This window comes from Misgurnus anguillicaudatus, chromosome 17 (genome assembly GCF_027580225.2).
Source record: "Misgurnus anguillicaudatus chromosome 17, ASM2758022v2, whole genome shotgun sequence".
Lineage (NCBI taxonomy): Eukaryota > Metazoa > Chordata > Actinopteri > Cypriniformes > Cobitidae > Misgurnus > Misgurnus anguillicaudatus.
Genome location: NC_073353.2, coordinates 23,247,640 through 23,267,385, shown reverse-complemented (window position 1 = coordinate 23,267,385; position 19,746 = coordinate 23,247,640). Strand labels below are relative to the sequence as shown.

General features: G+C 39.3%; 1 protein-coding gene across 13 annotated transcripts in view; it reads left to right on the top strand.

Annotated features, from left to right (window-relative positions):
• The window catches only part of stxbp5l (syntaxin binding protein 5L), a 177,626-nt gene that overhangs the window by 15,040 nt on the left and 142,840 nt on the right, over nt 1-19,746 (top strand). For all 13 annotated transcript variants that reach the window (XM_073855180.1, XM_073855179.1, XM_073855181.1 and 10 more), the window contains exon 2: nt 8,792-8,889. In XM_073855180.1, the coding sequence (XP_073711281.1) occupies nt 8,792-8,889 (98 nt within the window). The remainder of the gene's footprint in view (nt 1-8,791; nt 8,890-19,746) is intronic.

The following is a 19,746-nucleotide window of genomic DNA, read 5'->3' as shown; positions in this document are numbered from 1 at the left end:
TGTGTATACTGTATATGTGAAATCAGTGATGCTTCTGTTGCAGGAATAAGCTGTATTTTGTCCTACATATAGAAAATGACCGATATGAGGTGTTGAGATGGACGGGGGAAAGGGATCAGGAAATGGTTTGAGGCAGTCTCAAACTGGCATTGTCAAAATAAGCATGAAATTCAATGTCTAACATTATATTAAAGGAACACATTTGCTCCAACTTATCCATGTTCTGACACTAACTAACTATGAATGTACAAAATGCATGTGTAATAGTTACCTCAATACATTTTTAATACTGTACATGCTGCATTAGTAATGATTTCTACGGACCTTTATATAGACCATCTTTTGCTTACACTGAGTTATATTGCATTGCAGCAACAGATCAATGCTGTCGACCGTGTTATTTATATTAATAAAGAAGTGTGTGTACATTAGATGAATGCCACTGAAATCCAAGTATATTTGGGTTACTGTTTGCCGATACCATTTCTATTATTAAAATAATGTGTACTGTAGGTTTGTGTGTGTGTGTGTGTGTTTCTTTGAGCGCGATTGTAAGAGCAAGATCTGCAGTCTTAGGCACAGAGCAGTGCATAGGAACGCTAGATGTGAGGTCTATTTTTAGATTGGGGTCTAGACTCGCCCACCCCTCCCCTCTAAAGCAAGAGGCTGAGTGGATGAGCAAGAAAGAGAGTTCATTGTGTACTGTATTTGTGTGTGCGTGTTGGAATATTTGTAGCAATGGATAAAGAGTGGTTTGTAATGCACTTAGATGGATATAGATAGAGCTAGAAAAGAAAGATAGTTTTAGAGAGTTCAATAGCATCAGTGCCGATCAGGTCTCTTTATCGCTTGCCTTTCCTGCAGATATAATGCATGCAATATTCAACATGCTGTCCACAACAAACAGCACACACTCACCGAATAAGGACAGAGACGTGAAATGAGAAAAAAGAGAGATAGTGGAAAATGGACCTTCTGGTTATGAAATATGAATGAGGCTTTAAAGATTGGGCCAGTAGATGTATTTTTTATCCACTATCTGTAGTATGTATATTTAATGGCATATGAGAGGGGTCTGTTTATACCCCCCCCACCCTTTTGCATATGTATGGGGATTGGGGAGGTCCCAGCCCTGTGTCTTCTTCCTGCCCCTTGTCACATCACCCTGCTGGGACAAACAGGAGGTCAGCACCCCCTTATGTGATAACCTCTTCTCCAGCCCATGATTAAAGACTGTAGAGCCCCCAAGCCCAGACCACCTGCCCCATTCCACCTGCGGGGGACAAGTGTTTGTCTGTGGCTCATTACAGTCATATTCTGGGTTATTATTAAACTGATGTCTGTGTACTGTGTCTATGTAGGATAATCATGTCTGGAGAAGGGAACCCTTGTTTAGAGAAGTGAAAAAACAGAAATGTTACGCTGGCATGAATGCTTGGGTGAAAACAAAGTATTGTTACCTGATCTGTTAAATTGTCTAAGGCCCTGTTTATACCTGGTATTAAGATCTGATTTGGTCATCAGATCACAAGTGTACGACACTAAATTCAGGTGTTAACGGGGTGTGAAACCACACTTTCGACCACATTCAGAAGTAGTCGAAAACGCATTCAACCGAATTGCTTTTGTGGTGTAGACACTCATGTGGTTGAATGTGTTTGAATAGCCATAAAAGACTGCCTACTCTCAGCCTACTGATCTAATGTGGGATATACGAATTTCCGTGGCATAGTCACGGAATTTTGTGCTCATTTTTCCGTGGCATTCTCACGGATGTCCGCATTTTTCCGTGGCCCTGCTACGGACTGTCTTTTTCCGTGGCATTCTCACGGATTGGTTACTCAACTGTTTTGTCCTATTTTCCTACCATTTTCGCTTCGGTTTCCACTCGGTCAGGTTTGTACTCGTTGGCGTGAGCTAAAAGACAGCACTGGATGGGATGCTGATCTGGCGATCTTGTTGATGGACTAGTAAGTAAATCTCTTATTTGTAAACTTGTTTGCGGTCTATGTTGTATGTTGTTGCGCTTGCTTGTAGTATGTCATGCGATTATCATGACAACAGTTGTCAATATCTCACATAATTATCCAGACATAAATAAGCCTAGAGGTTGTAAATTGTGTAAACATGCACAATTTGCCAACTATTATGATAAATAGCAATAATAATGTATAGTGACTTTATAACGACCAATGTTATGAAATAATGCGACGTACAGAATTAACTTTGTCATGGCATTTTGTAATGTTTACATTACAATAAAAGAACACAAATGAAATGATACAGCAGACATAGACTATAGACTGTTTACTTGTGATTTAGCTGCAATCATGTAAAAACGTTATAAGCCAGCAAACGCGGTACACAGAAAGCAGCAGGCTACTGTCACTTTAAGACCCAAGACAGACTGCATTGTTTCAATATACTGATAAACATCCATCTGTTTATGTTCACTTATGCAAGAAAGAAAACTTATTTCAGTGATCACTCGTGCTGGTGGCGATGCTCCTCATGTCTGAGGAACATTACACAAAAGGAAAATGTTTCCGCATATTTCTGTAATTTGCTGATTAATGAAACAAAAAACTAGCATTTGAAAATGAGTTATAATGGGATTTAAAAATGACAATGCAAACTTTTCAGAATTCCGTGCCATTTTGCAATGTACAGTAAATTCAATTTTTATGCTTGGATTCCGTGATTCCATCCACGTTTTCTGCATCGTGAAAATCATAGGGTCCTAAATATACATTTGCAAGTTTAGAGTGAATGTTGTACCCCATCCTATTAAGAAATGTACCCAGTAAAACAAGTAAAGGTCGCAAATCTGTTAATGTAGTAATGTAGCCTCAAAGTCTTTCATTTTGTTGATGCCATTAGTCTGTTACTAACAGAAGTTTAGGGTGCAAGACATATCATGGTATTACTGGAAGTATTAAATTCCTGTCTGCATTTTGAAATTACGTTACATACTTCTGGAAGTACATATTTCAGAGCAGAGTGATAGACCAATGTGTGCAGCATGAAGCAGCTGTTACAGTATATCGCTAGTATGAATGACAGGGTGAAACAGTAAGAATGGGAGAAGGTGAGAAGGTCTTTAGTGAGAAGCTGGCACAAAAGCTTGCTATGGCACACTGAGACATTCCCAAACATGCACTCTTGTAAGGCAATGCGGCATAATGTGGGCCTGGTCTGATTCTCGACATTAACACAACTCTTTGCAGGGTTGTGACAGCCAGACGTGTGGTGTGACCGTGTCGGTTCATGGAAAGCTGTGAGTGTGCATGCATATGTCTGTGCATCTGCGTGTGTTTGCAGGAGAACATGATTGTCTTGTTTCACTTTCAACTTGTAGCAGACGTTTGTCTGTGGCAGCCGGAAATTGAATCTTGAGAAGATGCTACAAAGGAAGTGAATATATAAGGAGAAAGGGTTTCTGTGTGAACTCCCTCTTAGGATAGCAGAACAGTGTAGAGTTGTAGAAATAAGATGGAGAAATTGAATAGCTAAACTGTGAAGACAGCCAGCAGCTCATATCAGTGTGTGTGTGTGTGTGTGAGTGAGTGAGAGAGAGAGAGAAAGAGAGAGAGAGAGATACAGAGACAGAGCAAGCAATGAAGAGGGAATGGGAGGGGGATGCCTAAATGGTCTGCAATAAAGCAGAGCACTGAATAAAAATCCATACGCTGAGGCATTCATTAGCACTCGTTTGATTAATAGAGAAGATAAGGCAACACACACACATAGACTCACTGAACGGCGAACACAGCCACGCCCATGCAGACGTACCATAGGCTCCGAACCTCTGCATAATCAGACAATAAACCTGCAGGCGCAGTCACAAGTCGAGAGAATTTGAACGTGACAGTGGTTTCCGTCACAGCTCTGTTCCTGCTTAATAGCCACGGATAGATCATTTCACTCTCTCTCTTTCTCTCTTTCCTGCTTTTGTGATCACTCCATCCTGCTCATTCATCCAGTACTTGCTTGCATCAGTCCAGAGCCATGCAGATGAATTATTGATGAATGCACGTCCATAAGGGAGCCAAAAAAAAAAAAGAAAATGGGGGGAAGTGATTGAGAGAGAGAGAGTGCGCAAAAGGTGATTTTACATGCAGTGAAATAAACAAAAGATGAGAGAATGAGACACACGAAGTAAGTCACATATTACCTTGTGGACGTCTTAAATTTGTAACACCCTACTGTACACTAATCCTCTGAACCATTTCTAATTCAATTGATTATTTGGACAATGTCACAATTTGCGTCACAGCTCTGGAGTCACATGTGTGATGGATTTCAGCACCATCTGTGGTGATTGGCGCCAGCACACTAGCGCAGACCCACAGGCTGTGGATGGCTCTTGTTGCATGCTTTCAGAAGTGATGGTTGTGGACAGCACCTGCACTTACAGTACATTGCAGTGTATCAAGTTAAACAGAACCCTTGGATCTTTACCAGGTTAACCGAGTACAGAGATCGCAGATAGTTAGAAGGGAAATGTTTGTTTTGGAAGATGGGAAATAAGTGAATCGCTAGTAAGGGGCCTGGGAACTAGTGTCCACCAACTGACTTTGCTGGCTAAATAGATTTTAAGGGGATTCCAGTTCAAACTTGTAAAGTGTGTACTTGGAACAAAAAGCTAAATCAACAGCCAAAATATAATATAGATAATAATATAGGTAAACAATATTAACAATATTAACATTAAACTTTGTTTAGCTATGAAGCAAGTATGGGTGCAACGGTTCAAATTACTCACGGTTCGGTTTATGTGTGTGTGTGTGTGTGTGCGTGTGTGTGTGTGTGTGTGTGTGTGTATGTGCGCGCGTGCGTGTGTGTGTGTGTGTGTCACGGTTTTAGGATCACAGTTTTGGTACGTTTCGGTGTGTGTACATTTACGGGGACAAAAAGGCTATTGTCAATTTTTAAGAAAATACAATTATTTATTGGGTTACAAACACCTTTGGTCATAATATGCTTCTTTACAAAAAATAAAAACCTAAGCAGTTTTTAACCTCTGCCAAAATCAACATTTTCACTTAAGAGTACTTGCATTTTTATACTGCATGTACCAACATACATTAACTTCAAACTGTACATAAAATAGCTTAGATCAGTGGTTCCCAAACTTTTTCAGCGTGTGGCCCCCCCTTGTGTACGGTGCATTCCTTCGCGGCCCCCCAAAGAAAATTTGTGACAAAAAACTGTTCTAAACTCAACATTTTACTAAAACACATATTCAATTATACAAAAAAGTAGTGCTTTTGGTTAGTAGCCTTATTTTTTATGTTTAATTACACAGAATTCATGATATGTATTTTATAAAATGTCATAAAACTGGGGCCCCCCTGGCACCATCTCGCGGCCCCCCTGGGGGCCCCGCCCCCCAGTTTGAAAACCCCTGGCTTAGATCACTGGTTACTTTTTACATTATATGCCACTATCTTCAAGTTTTTTTCGCAAGAAGATCAGTTTAATAATATATGACTCGTCATATTAGATGTATTGCCTTGAGTATACGGCACTCGCGCCGTGTGAATTATACAGTTTTGTCCACGTTTTCTTGAGCATTTCTGCTGCAGTAGACTTAGGGCCTGTTTACAGGAGAACGCTTGAGGGTGAAAACGTAAAAATATTTTATCGTATGTGCCTTTTGTTTACACGGTGATGCCGTTTTTGGGGCTCCAGAGTGGAAATCTTAAAAACGATCTACTCCCATGTTCCTGTCTAAAGGGTAAAAACGCAAAAGTCTGCTCTCGTTGCGTACGCGTTTACGTCACAGGGATACGCCAGTTAATGAAAATAGCAACAAACATGTCAGATTATTTCCATATGTTAAGTTGTCATAGGAGCTCTGATAAATATACAAATCTTTCCAGCAGTTGTACGAAATATATTTCTGATCAGTATTTCTGATCAGAGAAGGTGCATTAATTACCTCCATCAAATTGTTGATGCGCCAATTAGTTGGAGGCAAACCAGACGGCTTTGGACACGACCTGGGAGAACAAAGAAGAGGGTTGTACGCAGGCGCACGGACTTGGTGGTGTTGTGTGTCAGTGCTTCACATTGCCACCTAGCCACCTGGAGTGCATACTACATCGAATATCACACACTTTTGCGTCACCATATGCATGCAGATTTCCCCCTCAAAACGCTTTATTAAAAGTAATAACTTTTGCGTTTTTTTTCCAGATCGTTTCCGTGTAAACGTAGCCTTAAATGATACTTGCGGTGCCTCTATTTGCGGCTTTTCTCCTTCGCTTGCCGCGCTAAACGGTCGCAACACACACACCAACACGTGCGGAGGAACTTTGAGGTTGGCAACAGATTTGCATACTACTAGTTGATTGGACAGGTACTCTCACGTAAACACACACAAAGTGTATTCAGAACCATACATTAGCGGTTTTATGCGTTGTTTTTTCACCAAACTATATTAGAAATGCGTGGTCGAATCAAACACGGTGGACCGCAGTGCACGTGCGTGCCGAACCGTGGTACATGTAGGATAATGGGACGGTTCGATTCTTTACCTTTGTACCCCTAGAAGCAAGCAATGGCAAGATTATCGTTAAACAATGTTGCAGCTTTAAATTTTTTAAATTGCTTAATTTAATTTAACAAGTTTAATTGAAAGTTGAAAAATGACTTCTATAGCTAATTTGAGCAAACTTAAAACTTTAAGGCACCAATTTGTTTTTCATTTTACAGTAAGAGTATCCAAGTTGTGATAATAGCTTAAATGCATCTGCCAAATGCATGAATGGGATATAAATGTTTCCTCTTGAGTAAATACTATCCATACCCTTTAACCAAGATTATAAAATTGCGTTTTAGGCCCCTGTCACAGTGTTGAACAAAGATTTTGTAAGATAGTTGGGAGACTGAGTATAGCCATTGGCTATAGGTTAGGGAGCTCAGTTTTGATGAAGTTAAGCTTGAGTAGTCGGCAGGTTGCCAAAAAGAAATGCTGAGATCTTTGCTGAGATTGTACAGTAGACGTGCTCTGTTTCTAAACCCAGTGAGCTGCCGTGCTGTCCCATTGTAGTCTGTTGTAGTAAAGGATTGCTGTTTCACCAAGGCAACACTGCATGTTTTATAGATAACACAAACTCATAATCTATTCAATTTATTTTTCTATAGCAAATAATGAATGCATCACCAATCAGTTTAATGTACACTTCATGTGCAGAATCCTATTTGTTTTAGTTAGGATGCTGCCCATTTATGCTCAATGGATTTGGGAACAGAGCTACAGTATAACAAAATGGGAATCAGAAATTGGAAAGTGGGCTGTTGTCAGCAAGATTCAGTGATTAAATCAAATAATCAACTGTAGTACTTGATTAACCTGACCTGTGCAATCAACATAACATCAATACCAGATCATGTTTGACTTCCAAGTTCCAGCCGTTAATAGCCTTTATGTAGTGGTCTGACAGAAAGCATAAGAAGCAGAGTGAGGGAGTGAATGAGCAGCTGGGTAAAATTTACGCAGAAACAAAACTAAAAGTGGGCACAGTCCTGTAAAACTGCAGCTGTGGGGTGTACGTGTCTATGAACTGGGCAGACCTACGGTATATGCGCTGGCTGTTTCACTTGTGCCAGGATTCTGTCACTGCGGAAGGGCCAATGACGTACCTTCTTCTCCTATCTTAATCTTTGGATATTTATAGTGTATATACATTTGGTTTTAACAGATGGACGCAAGCCTAGTGGGAAAAGTCCCAGTGCTTTCTATAGCAGGTTCCAGCTTCACAGGTGGTGAAGAAGCAAGTTATATTCATTTCAAATGACTTTGTACCCACTGTTACCCAGATGGTAAACATACCATGAATTTGCAAATCTGGACAAGCTCATCTCTGCTGAAGGAAAGAGAAGCAGTTGGTGGTTGACAGTATTAATTGCAGCAGTCAATTACAATGGCCAGTATAATGCCATATTACAGTAGGTCAAAGAAGGTGACCTATACTTGTTTTATACTTCAACATTTGATTTAACATGAAACTTTTTTTATAGAAATGTTTTACTTTATAAGATGAATATATTTATGTTTATACCACATGGCTGTTGAATGCTTTATCAGGGCTCCAGACTAACTTTTTTCACTAGGAGCACAGTGGCCCCCAACTGAAAATTTTAGGGGCGCCACCAGAAAATGTAGGGGCACACACTGTAAACAACCTGCTAACCAAATATTCACATTTCTTCTAATTTCCACTGTATTACTAATAAATACTTTAATGATAGATGCAGAAAGTACAATGTGCTGTTTCAAATTCATTGTCACATCACAAAAAAGTAGTTCTGGTCGCACATGTGCGACTGGATGTAAAATTCAGTGGCATACTCTCAAATTTTGGTGGCAAAATGCCACCATTTGGTGTCAGTCTGGAGCCCTGCTTATTGTGGTTGACGGGTATGCATGATTTTTCGATAAACGCACCCCTGACCTGTCAAATGTCTTAAAATAACCACTAGAACAATGTATTAGCAATGTCTGTGGTAACCATAATATGCGTTTAATAATTGATACATTATTTGAAAATAATGCACATCCGCCTTGTAACAGCACTCCACTTCGCCTGGTGCTGCATTACCACCTTAGGTGTGCATTATTTTCGAAAAGTTCAGCGGCCCTTCGTCAATTATTCATTGCTTATGCCTTTTATCCAAAGCAACTTACAGAGCATTCAGGGTTTTATACTTGATACAGTACTGCTGCTCTGTTTTCGGAAGTTTCATACAATGTTTTCTCTGAATTATTTTTTATTCATTCTAGACGGTGCGTCATGGATTCCCTTGTCAGCCCACAGCTTTGGCGTTTGACCCGGTGCAGAAGATTCTTGCCATTGGCTCTCGTTCTGGAGGAGTACGGCTGTATCCTTTTGCCAAACGTGATCCAGCACCACAGTATTTTCTCCACAGCGTAATGTTGAGACTTTGAGGTGGCTTTTGGGATAGCTGTTTGAGGTAAGGTATAATGCTGTCATGTTTCATTGCTTTAAAGAGCTCCCTATGGCATAGAGGGTGTGAGACCATTTGATGGCCTCCCTAAGGAGTCGCTGAATTCAGTTAGGAATTTGTCGTTGTTGTAAATGAGAGAATATAAAAGATGCAGACATAGATTTTCAACAAAGTGTTGGATAAGCAATATCATCATGTTGCGATGACACTGGTCACAATATTAGCCTTTTATAACAAATTCTATATATTTTTTATCAGACACTTAATGGATTCTGCCAGCAAACCGGTAATACTGAATGGCCTGAGGCTGGGATTAAACAGATTTGAAAGAAAGAATTCGATTAACGTATAAAAAATGCAGAGAGCATTTGGTTAATATCATCATCTTGTTTTTGACAGAAGTGGCATTTAGCGGCTTTTGCATCTGAAATTCTCATATTAAATTAATGCAAAAAGCCTAAATGCCTGGGCCTAATTATGAGCAGGAAGTAGGCCTTATACTGTACAAATACAGATAAACTTAAAGGGACACACCACTTGTTTTGAAACAATGCTCATTTTCCAGCTCCCATATAGTTAAACATTTGATTTTTACTGTTTAGGAAACCATTCAACTGATCTTTGGGTCTGGCTGTACCACCTTAGCATAGCTTAGCATAATCCATTGAATCTGATTAGACCACCAGCATCGCGCCAAAAAACAACCAAAGAGTTTCAATATTTTTCCTATTTAAAACTTGACTCTTTTGTAGTTACATCGTGTACTAAGACCGACGTAAAATTAAAACTTGCGGTTTTCTAGGCAGATATGGCTAGGAAGTATACTCTCATTCTGGCATAATAATCAAGGACTTTGCTGCTATAACATGGCTGCAGCAGGCGTAGTGATATTACGCAGCACCTGATAATAGTCCCCTGCTATTGAAAGTAACCAAGGGGACTATTTTCATGCAGTGCGTAATATCATTACGCCTGCTGCTGCAGCCATGTTACGGCAGCAAAGTCCTTGATTATTACGCCAGAATGAGAATATAGTTTCTAGCCTTATCGGCCTAGAAAATCACAACTTTTTATTTTTCTGTCGGCCTTAGTAACTACAGAAGAGACAAGTTTTAAATAGGAAAATATAGAAACTCTTTGGTTATTTTTTAGCGCGATGCTAATGGTCTAATCAGATTCAATGGATTATACTAAGCTATGCTAAAAGTGGTAGCGCCAGACCCAGAGATCAGCTGAATGGATTCCAAAACGGTAAAAATCAAATGTTTAACTCTAGAGGAGCTGGAAAATGAGCATATTTTCAAAAAAAGTGGAATGTCCCATTAATATAAATTCACAAGAGAGAGGGTTCACTGTTTAAAAGAAACAAAAAGACTTCAAAAGAACCGTCTCATCTGATTTGCAGCATGTGGAATTTATTCCCTAAGCTGCATGAGGAAATAATACTCCAATCTAAAGTTTCTGGAGTGTTGTGATTTAAAAACACTGGCACAAAAAGCAACATGGCTGTGTTAAATGCTTTAATTTCTCCTCAGTGATCATGCTTTTTATCAGGTCAGTGTGCAGAGAGAGAGATGGAGACAAACACAACAGGAAATAAAGAGATAAGAAGGCCAGAAATGATGGTTGTTGGTATAGTAGACAGATAAACGACTGAAGGCGAGAGTAAGGGAAGGAGTGAGAGACTGATAGCGTGATGATATTGCATCAAAGTGAATTAGCTTTTTATGAATCTGCTAATTATAAATCTGTCATTACTGAAGATAATTGTGGATAGTGTTACTTAACTGTGAAAGCATGACTCTCTTCCTTTGGGCTGTTCTTCTCGTACACCTGTTTTGTGTCTGTCTGGATCTTATAAAGGCAAAAATCAATGTCTCAATCAGTATTTTTCATATAAAAATATTTAGTACTGTATATGAACATCCCTTAATATATACAGCACTTTAAGAATCACATTTTATAATAGTGTAAAAGGATTAGTCCATTTTCTTAAAAATCCAGATACTTTACATCATGTCATCCATAATCTTGATGTCTTTCTTTGTTCAGTCGAGAAGAAATTATGTTTTTTGAGGAAAACATTCCAGGATTTTTCTCATTTTAATGGACTTTAATAGACCCCAACACGTAACAATTTTAATGTAGTTTAAAATTGCAGTTTCAACGGACTCTAAATTATCCCAAACGAGGCATAAGGGTCTTATCTAGCGAAACGATTGTCATTTTTGACAAGAAAAATAAAAAATATGCACTTTTAAACCACAACTTCTCGTCTATCTCCGGTCCTGTGATGCAACAGCGCGACCTCACGTAATTGCGTAATGCCGTGGAAAGGTCACGTGTTACATATATGAAACGCACATTTGCGACCCATTTTAAACAATAAACTGACACAAAGACATTAAAATTAGTATCATTCCACATACAACAACGTCGGAACGGTCCTCTTTCTCAACATTTGTAAACACTGGGGCGTAGTTTTGCATACGTCATCCGTGACCTCTTGACGTGATGATGTATTACGCGAGGTCGCGCTGGCATGCCACAGGACCGGAGATAGACGAGAAGTTGTGGTTTAAAAGTGCAATTTTTTTATTTTTCTTGTCAAAAATTACAATCGTTTCGCTAGATAAGACACTTATGCCTCTTTTGAGATCGTTTAGAGTCTGTTGAAAATGCAATTTTAAACAGCATTAAAACTGTTAAGTGTTAGGGTCCATTAAAGCAACACCAAAGAGTTTTTTTTACCTTAAAATAACGTTTCCAAAAAAGTTTCAGTGGTTCATCCACACAAAACAGGGTGAATGGCACTTTCACATTCGCTTTGCAGCCCTCTATCAGCCAAAACCGCACTAAAGAAGTTTCCAACCGTCGGGTAGTGGTCCTGTAGTTCGAGTGAAAACTACAAAAACTTGCTTTACGGCAGACCTACAATCCAATCAGAGCCAGCTATGCTGCAGTATTTACGACAGTGGTAATGAACAATTATGCTTCTAACCTGTAGGGGGAGCAAAGAGCCAGAGTTCTTTAGTGTTGCTTTAAAGTCCATCAAAATGGAAAAAAAATCCTGGAATGCTTTCCTCAAAAAAACATAATTTCTTCTCGACTGAACAAAGAAAGACATTTTCTCATCAACATTTTGGATGACATGGTGGTGAGTAAATTACCTGTATTTTTTTTTAAGAAAATGGACTTAACCTATAAGTTAATATTTAAAGAGCTTGGATGCAAACGGCTTTTGCATCTTGCCTCCTCAATCACACAATGTACAAATAGCAATATACATTATACACAATATAAATTTATAAAAAGTAAGATATGCATTTATCTTGTTTAAGGATGTTTAGTGACTGGTCGGTGGGCTGTACTCCACCTCCAGCCATTTCTGGGTCATCTGACAACGAACTGTTTGTGAACCCACTGCATGCTGTGCATAAGGTCATAAAACCATTGTGTTGCTTGTTTAATAACATCCACGTATTCATACAGCTTACTCAATATGTTTGTTTAGTGTTGTTTGCCGTTTTGTGCAGATGTCATTTCTCGATCGTTCTCTCTATTTTTCTCTCTAACTCTGGCAGGATGGTATATTTAGTTCTTGTTCAGAGCTTCATATTGATTGAGAGCGTCCAAAGTTAAACATTCACACTGCACTATTGATTATCAACCTTTTTGTGCACTCACTGCATACACTGTCTGCAAATCATTTTTATGGAGGAAAACTCAAAAGTGTGTCTGTGTGTATGTGCTCATATGAGAAAAGATTAGTAAATCTATTAAAATAGTATCTCTTTACAGCGACTGAAAGGTGTTACACAGAGACGCATTCTGTATTTAAAAATAGACCTCATGCTGAAACAAGCAAGAAGCTTGCCATACTGACCGGTTCTGTTGATATCAAGTGTTTGTGTGTGTTGATGCAGATCTTGGCAGGGTGGCAGCATGCAGGGCTGAGATCGGTGTGCCATTCGCTTTACTGCAGTCAGCAAGCTGCACGGGTTGCACTATGAATGAAGACAAAGAATCAATGTCACACTTATCCAATAAAGTCATTCTGAACTTGAGGAAAGAAAGAGATGTTGTAGGATGAAGCGCAGCCTGAATAAACCCAAGTTAACTTCAATCTCGACCAATACCTGTAGGTTAAACAGTATGTAGCATAGTCTATTTGCAAATGAATGTGAACTCTAACATGCAGTAAGTAATCCTGACAATTACAGTCTGGAGGACCAAATCCAAATCAAATATTGTAGTTGCTTGTGTGTGTTAGTATGAACAGTGAGGTACTGTAGATTGCGTTTTTACAATACTATTGAAAATAGCCTCTGATTCATTAACATTAGTAGTTGCAGGGTTCCTGCAGGTCCTTGAAAATTTGTGAATCTGGTGGGGGGGGATTCAAGGCCCTGGGAAGTTTTTGAAAATATACATACATAGATACATGTCATTGAAAGTGCTTGAATCTATTTTATGCAAAAAGTTTTCTGTAAAAAATTCATATAAGAAGAGAACGAGACGCTCAACTCCCTTGCCATTCTTCCTGCGTCCCTGTAATGCAGAGTTCACACCAGCCGCGGTAGAAGCGCTAAAAACACGCAATTCGCGCATAGTTGAACGCTTGAACATTTGAGTTCACTCGCTTCATTAGCGCGTTGAAAGCCCCGCGTGAAATTCTAGTTTTACAAAAAATTCACACGGAAATTCGCATCATGGGAGGGGCTTTTGCAACTCCGCTGAGACTCTGCCACTCCGCTCACTTCCTGTAATCACGTCACTACTACAGCAAGGTCCTGATTGGTTAATGCGGCGCAAAAATCCACCAAAGTTCAGATTTTTGAACTCGCGCGTTTCCCGCGGCAACGCTCAATTCTCGCTCCGCACAGGACGCCTAATCGCGTCTTTGCATTGACTTAACATGTAAATCATCCGCACTTGCCGCTTCTACCGCGGCTGGTGTAAACGCAGCATAACGCCGTCTTTGGCAATATTTCAGATAGCGATATACTTCCTAGCTCCTGCGTCACCCTGTCTTTGTCGTTAAGCCTCACCATTGGTTGAATTTGATATACACATTTAGACGCACTTACCCCTGGAGGCGTCCCCAAAGTATCACCGCAGTGACGCAGAGCGAGTTCCCTCGAAAGGGAACCCTAACAATGTATCTTAAAAGTTAACACGATGTAACCTTGCTCTCACCTAAAATGTGCCCCACATTTAGTCCTTGATTTTGAGGGTATTGAACCTGGAAAGTCCTTGAAAGGTCTTTGAATTTGAAGTTAACCAAGGTGAGGGAACCCTGTAGTTGATTGTTTGTGTTTGCATGTGGTAACGATGTTTGAGTGAAAGAGAAAGTGTTTTAGATGAAGTGCATATGGATAAACGCTTACGTGATGTTAATCACATAAATCAAATTTTTGTTTATGCCCCCATTAAAAAACTATAAGTCATTGATCTTTTGTATTATGCAGCATGTTTTGACACCTGTACACTATGGGTTTGCTGTTTGTGTGATGTGTTCTTCATCATAGCAGGATTCAAGAGAGGATTACTCTCCAATAAGACCTGGTAATACAATTCTTCACCTGTATGTGTGTGTGTGAAGTCAAAGACGTAATTGAATTCAATGCTTGCTTCTCAAACAGTTTGAGTTTGTACTGATCTCTGCATGTTTGTGTGTACATGTGAACAGGTAATAGAAATCTTCTCGATGATAAGCTGTCGATTCTCATCACAGCAGACTTGCGGAAATAGTGCGATAGGAATTGGTAGAGGAGTGATGATGAATTCTGGTGAGATGGGAAAAGCAGCAGTAGGTGGAGTCACATAACCTTCCACTTTTTTTTTCTCTTTCTGTTCTTTTATTTTGTAGGGGAGAGAGAGAATAAGAGGAAGAGAGAGAATGAGAGTGTGTGTGTGTGTGTGTGTGTGTGTGTAAGTGTACTGATTTCATTATCAGGCAGGGCACGTTCAGAGTTCACCGCAGCCTCTGTCTAGTTAATGTTGGGATGATGGGCAGAACACACACACACACACACACACACACACACACACACACACACATACACAGACCCATCCAAACACATCTGATCAGCCACAAAGAAACATACAAAGACACCATGGCAATGACAGATGTCTTGCGCGTGTGGTCGGAGTGACAGTAAATAATGTTGAGATCTTAGCACTGATGCCGATTGTTAGCACGCTGGCAGCATGTCACCTATCTTCATATTCTCCGTCCTAACATCATTGAGCTACTCTACTCATTTGTCAAACGCTCAAACCTATCACTATTTTGGGCTTCTGCACTGTACCATGACATAACATTTGATTTGTTAATCTTTCCCATTAATCTTATTTATATAACATAGTCATAGTCTCTTTTAGCATTTGGTATAAAACAGCAAGAGATTCATAAAAACAATAAGCTCAAATCTGATTTGCTGGCATTTTATGATTATTAATCAGATGGGAAATTTCGATGTTCCAAATGAGCTCTTTTAAAACAGAACTAATTAATGCAGTTACTGGCTAAGTAGCATGGGGCAAGTTGGTATATTGTTGTTGGTATATAACCATAACTATACCATGCTTCAAAAAAACTTTTTAACATTGATGGCCAATCAACTAGACCCATGTACTCTGACAGGTTCTTACAAGCAATTTCAAAATGTAGTATTTTATTATATTATAGCTGGTGTTGAGTTTTTTTAAAAGGCTCTTAAAAGCATGATATAGTCTTATATTTTTCACTTATGTCATTTTCCTGACACTAATACGTTTGTCACATGGCATTTATGGCTCGGGTAAAAAAATCATGGATGCAGAACTGAATGCAAAGAGGTTTTTGTTCTGCTTGCTCGCAAGACAGCAAAATAACATTGTGGAAGCTGGCAAAGGCTTTGACAGAAATGCTGCATTAGAGCCGCTTGAATTTCTATTCGGAATTAAATCCGCAGAGATTGTGATGATGTCATCGCGTTCAGTGTCATTAATATTCATCTTGTTAAAAAATCTTGGTGTTGTGGACTAAGATATCGTTGCCAAACCATATGCCCACGATTACGCACAGACAGTGATACTTACACTCACAGTGTAGCTAGGGACCCATGCAGAGAGCTTAATTTGATTTGAACTGATTTATAGAAAATGCCACTAATTAAATTAATGAAAATTTTATGGCTGCAACAAGATACAGGACTCATACACACACCTACACACATGTTGCTTTTCAGTTTGTATTGGAACTTTCCATTGACCCTAAGATATTGGCAAACCTGAAGACATAAACACAGATATTGTTAATGCATTGTTAAAGGAAAGGTTGTAGAGATAGCGTTAGAAAAGATGCATCAATGTACAGTATGTATACATGAGGCCTTCCTTGTTTGAGATTAAACATAAACTTTCTACCAAACTCACAACACGTGCATACACGCATGACTTTCTCTTTCTAATGTTGATGAATTCTGTGTATTCTTAACGAGCAACGGTCTGACTGAGGTTAGTATTTGCATAATACATGCCCCGTCCTGCTCCTTATGTTGATAAGACCACTGAGCTTGTATGTGATTAGCATTCGTGATCAGGCTGCATGAGACACAGAAAATATTGGAACATCGCAAATGTGCTTATCGCAGTACACACCGCTATGGTTTGCAGTAACAGAAAGATTTTAATACTAAAAGTTATGCATAGCCTAATAGTTTTAGGTTGATGCAGATAGATGAGAGACTGGTGAGATAGAGAGAAAGATGCTTTTACTTCCCAGAGAGAATGTGAAACATGTAATTTTCAGTTTTTCAATATATGTTATTACTCAAATAGATTTGACAAGTTATCACATTTCCTTTCTTGTAGCACCAAATATCTTGCAGCACCAAATACGTGCTTATTACATACACTCTTAAAACGGTTGTGTTAAACAACACATTTTGTGTCTAGTTAAGGAAAACACATTAAACGATGTCGAGCCCCATATATGGTAAAGACAACGTCAGGGGAAATGGCTAGACGGTCAGTTACATGGATTTAATGTTCGCTACGTCAGAATTTATTCGGCAAATGCATTTCCATCTCCTTTTATTCGCATTTACTCTTTTTCGCATAAGTCAGTCCCTACAGAAAACGTGATTATGCAATCGCATGATTCAATGTGTAATCAGCCAAAGTTCGCATATTTATGCAGGGGCGGCATTTGTCCGAATAGGCCGCACTTTCGCAGCATAAATTGCAGATTTCCATGCGCAAAATATGCGGCGCTTGCATGATTTCATAATCCCCGCATTTTCGTAGAAAAAATAACATATATATTTGCAGAAAGTTGAAAAATATTACATTTACTTCAAACAAGCCCAACCATGTCCCCTGTTGCCATGGGAACGTTATGAAGTGACGTGATTATGTGACGTGAACATCATTGAAAAGCTGCAAGTTCCCGCAGTTTTTGGAAGTTCACGCAATTTCATTGCATAGAATTGCATAGAATATGCTGGATATTAATGCAAATTTATCGCATTAAAAAAAAAACATGTCGCAAGAGCTGGGATTTTTGCCCACAACAATCACAAAAAACCCAGCGTTTTTCTAGAAGGACTGATAAGTCAAAAACCACATAAAGTGAGTGTTAAAATTTCTTGGGGAATTAATGGCTTTTTGTTCGAAATTCACTGTTTCCATCACTACTTTTTGATTGTTGTAGTGTTTTGCACATTTTGAGCCGCTTACGAATTTGCCAGGTTGATTTTCATCCTAATACAGTATGTGTGTGTAATCCATGTGGACTGCTCCTTGACCTGGTCTCTTTGTTAAATAGAGAGGTCATGTTTTGCCAGATGCTGATTGGCTAATTATTAAAGGTATGAAGGAAGAGTGGGCATGGAGCAGCGCAACGAGTAAACGAAAGAAAAATGAGATAAATAGCGTTATTCGGTCATTGTGCAGAAATGATTGCAATTAAAGGCACTGAAAGAAAGGCTGATGGGTTTGATGAATGTGGAGGTGGAGGAGTGGAGAGGTTGAAGAGATCAAAAGAAGGGAAGGAAAAAAATTGACTGACTGGCACACTAGCACTACACACTACACACGCACACACATTCCAGTGTTCTTATCAAGGACAATGTTCACTGTAAAGACTGCTTGAGTTTCCCTGAGTGTTTATTTGAAGATTCTTGCTGTAATAATAGATTTATAGATCAGTTTATTTGTTCTCAAAGTTCCTTAAACCACCAGCAAATAGATAGTTTTAAGTGAATATAAAGCTATACTGTAAAGATCTTCTTGGTTCTGACTGGTTTGTTTATGTTTAACTTTTCCCTGCCATTGTCAATTAAGAGAAAACATTTCCCTGGATGTTCATATTAAGATACTGTATGAGGTTTTCATATTACTTTATAGAAATACAAGATATGTGTACTTATTATGTTAGATTAACCACACACAGACACTGTGTCATACAACACAGAAATTAAGGTGAACTTACCCTTTAACCACATCAAATAAAGACACGTACGCACATACACTAAACATACCCAGATACACACAGAATGGTCTCATGAGAAGCAAGGACACAGATCAAATCACACACGCAAATACAAGCATACACATGTAGGCGTGCTCTCAATTGATCGCCTCTAAGGTCAAGGCTTCCCTGATTACCTTTCAAGTATCAGAGATGAATGCAGGAATACACAGAGCAGAAGAATGAGAGGAAATTTATGTAGAGGATGTTATGAATAAGTCCTATAGCATTGCAGCACCCTGCTGTGGATTTCATATGTGTCAGTCAGCTGTATATAGATAGAGCATTATATATACAGTATGTAGATATACTGAAGGAGCCCCTAGTTGCCAGGGATGTGAGGGTTGTGGGTAATCTCCATCCAGCTGGGTGATATTTCTGTCTGAACAATCCTGGGCTGTGTATGAAATCTCTAGGCATTAGACATGTCCGAATACAATGTTTGGTTTACTTCCTGTCTCCTAGGGGCTGTTTACACTTGGTATTAAGATGTGTTTTCGTCGATCGGATCACAAGTGGATGAGAGAGACACATTTTTTTTCACCTGGTATTTAAATCCGTCTCTTTTGTCCACTTTCGACCGCTTCTGTCCTAAATATTTTGAGGGGGTGGTCTGTCGAGACGGTGGGCAAGTCTCTCTGCTGTCATTTAAATGCAAGCAGGAGTAATTACGAGTTTATATGGACGCAAACTAATATTATGTCAGAATCTGCTGCAATTGTTGTAAAAGTAACATGCTGTACAGTGTTTTGTACATGTATATGTTAGAGCTTTCTCTGAATTTTCAGAGCAATTGATGAAATAAGATTGCGCAACTTTCACACGCTTGCAAACTGAAACTGCGGAGATCAGCCGCTTTAGTTTTATCAATGAAAGCCTAAAAATAGCGCTGTTCACCATGTGTTCACGCCAGAAGTCAGAAAAGACGTAAAACATTGTGTTCAGTACCTCAGATTATATAAATGGGTGGAGAGAAGGCGGTCTCCTGTGGCTGTTCGAACACATTCAACCACATGTTTGTTTACATACAAAAGTAATCTGATCAAAAGGGTTTTCGACTACCTCTGAATGTGGTCGAAAGTGGACGCGTTCAAAACGTTTTGAACACCGTTTACACCTGGCATTAATGTCGTCCACTTGTGGTTTGATAAACGAAAACGCATGTTAATGCCAAGTGTAAACAGCCTCCTAAGATACCTTCATCATCTTGTCCCAGAATTCCATGAATGGGCATGCGCAGGGAATGGGAT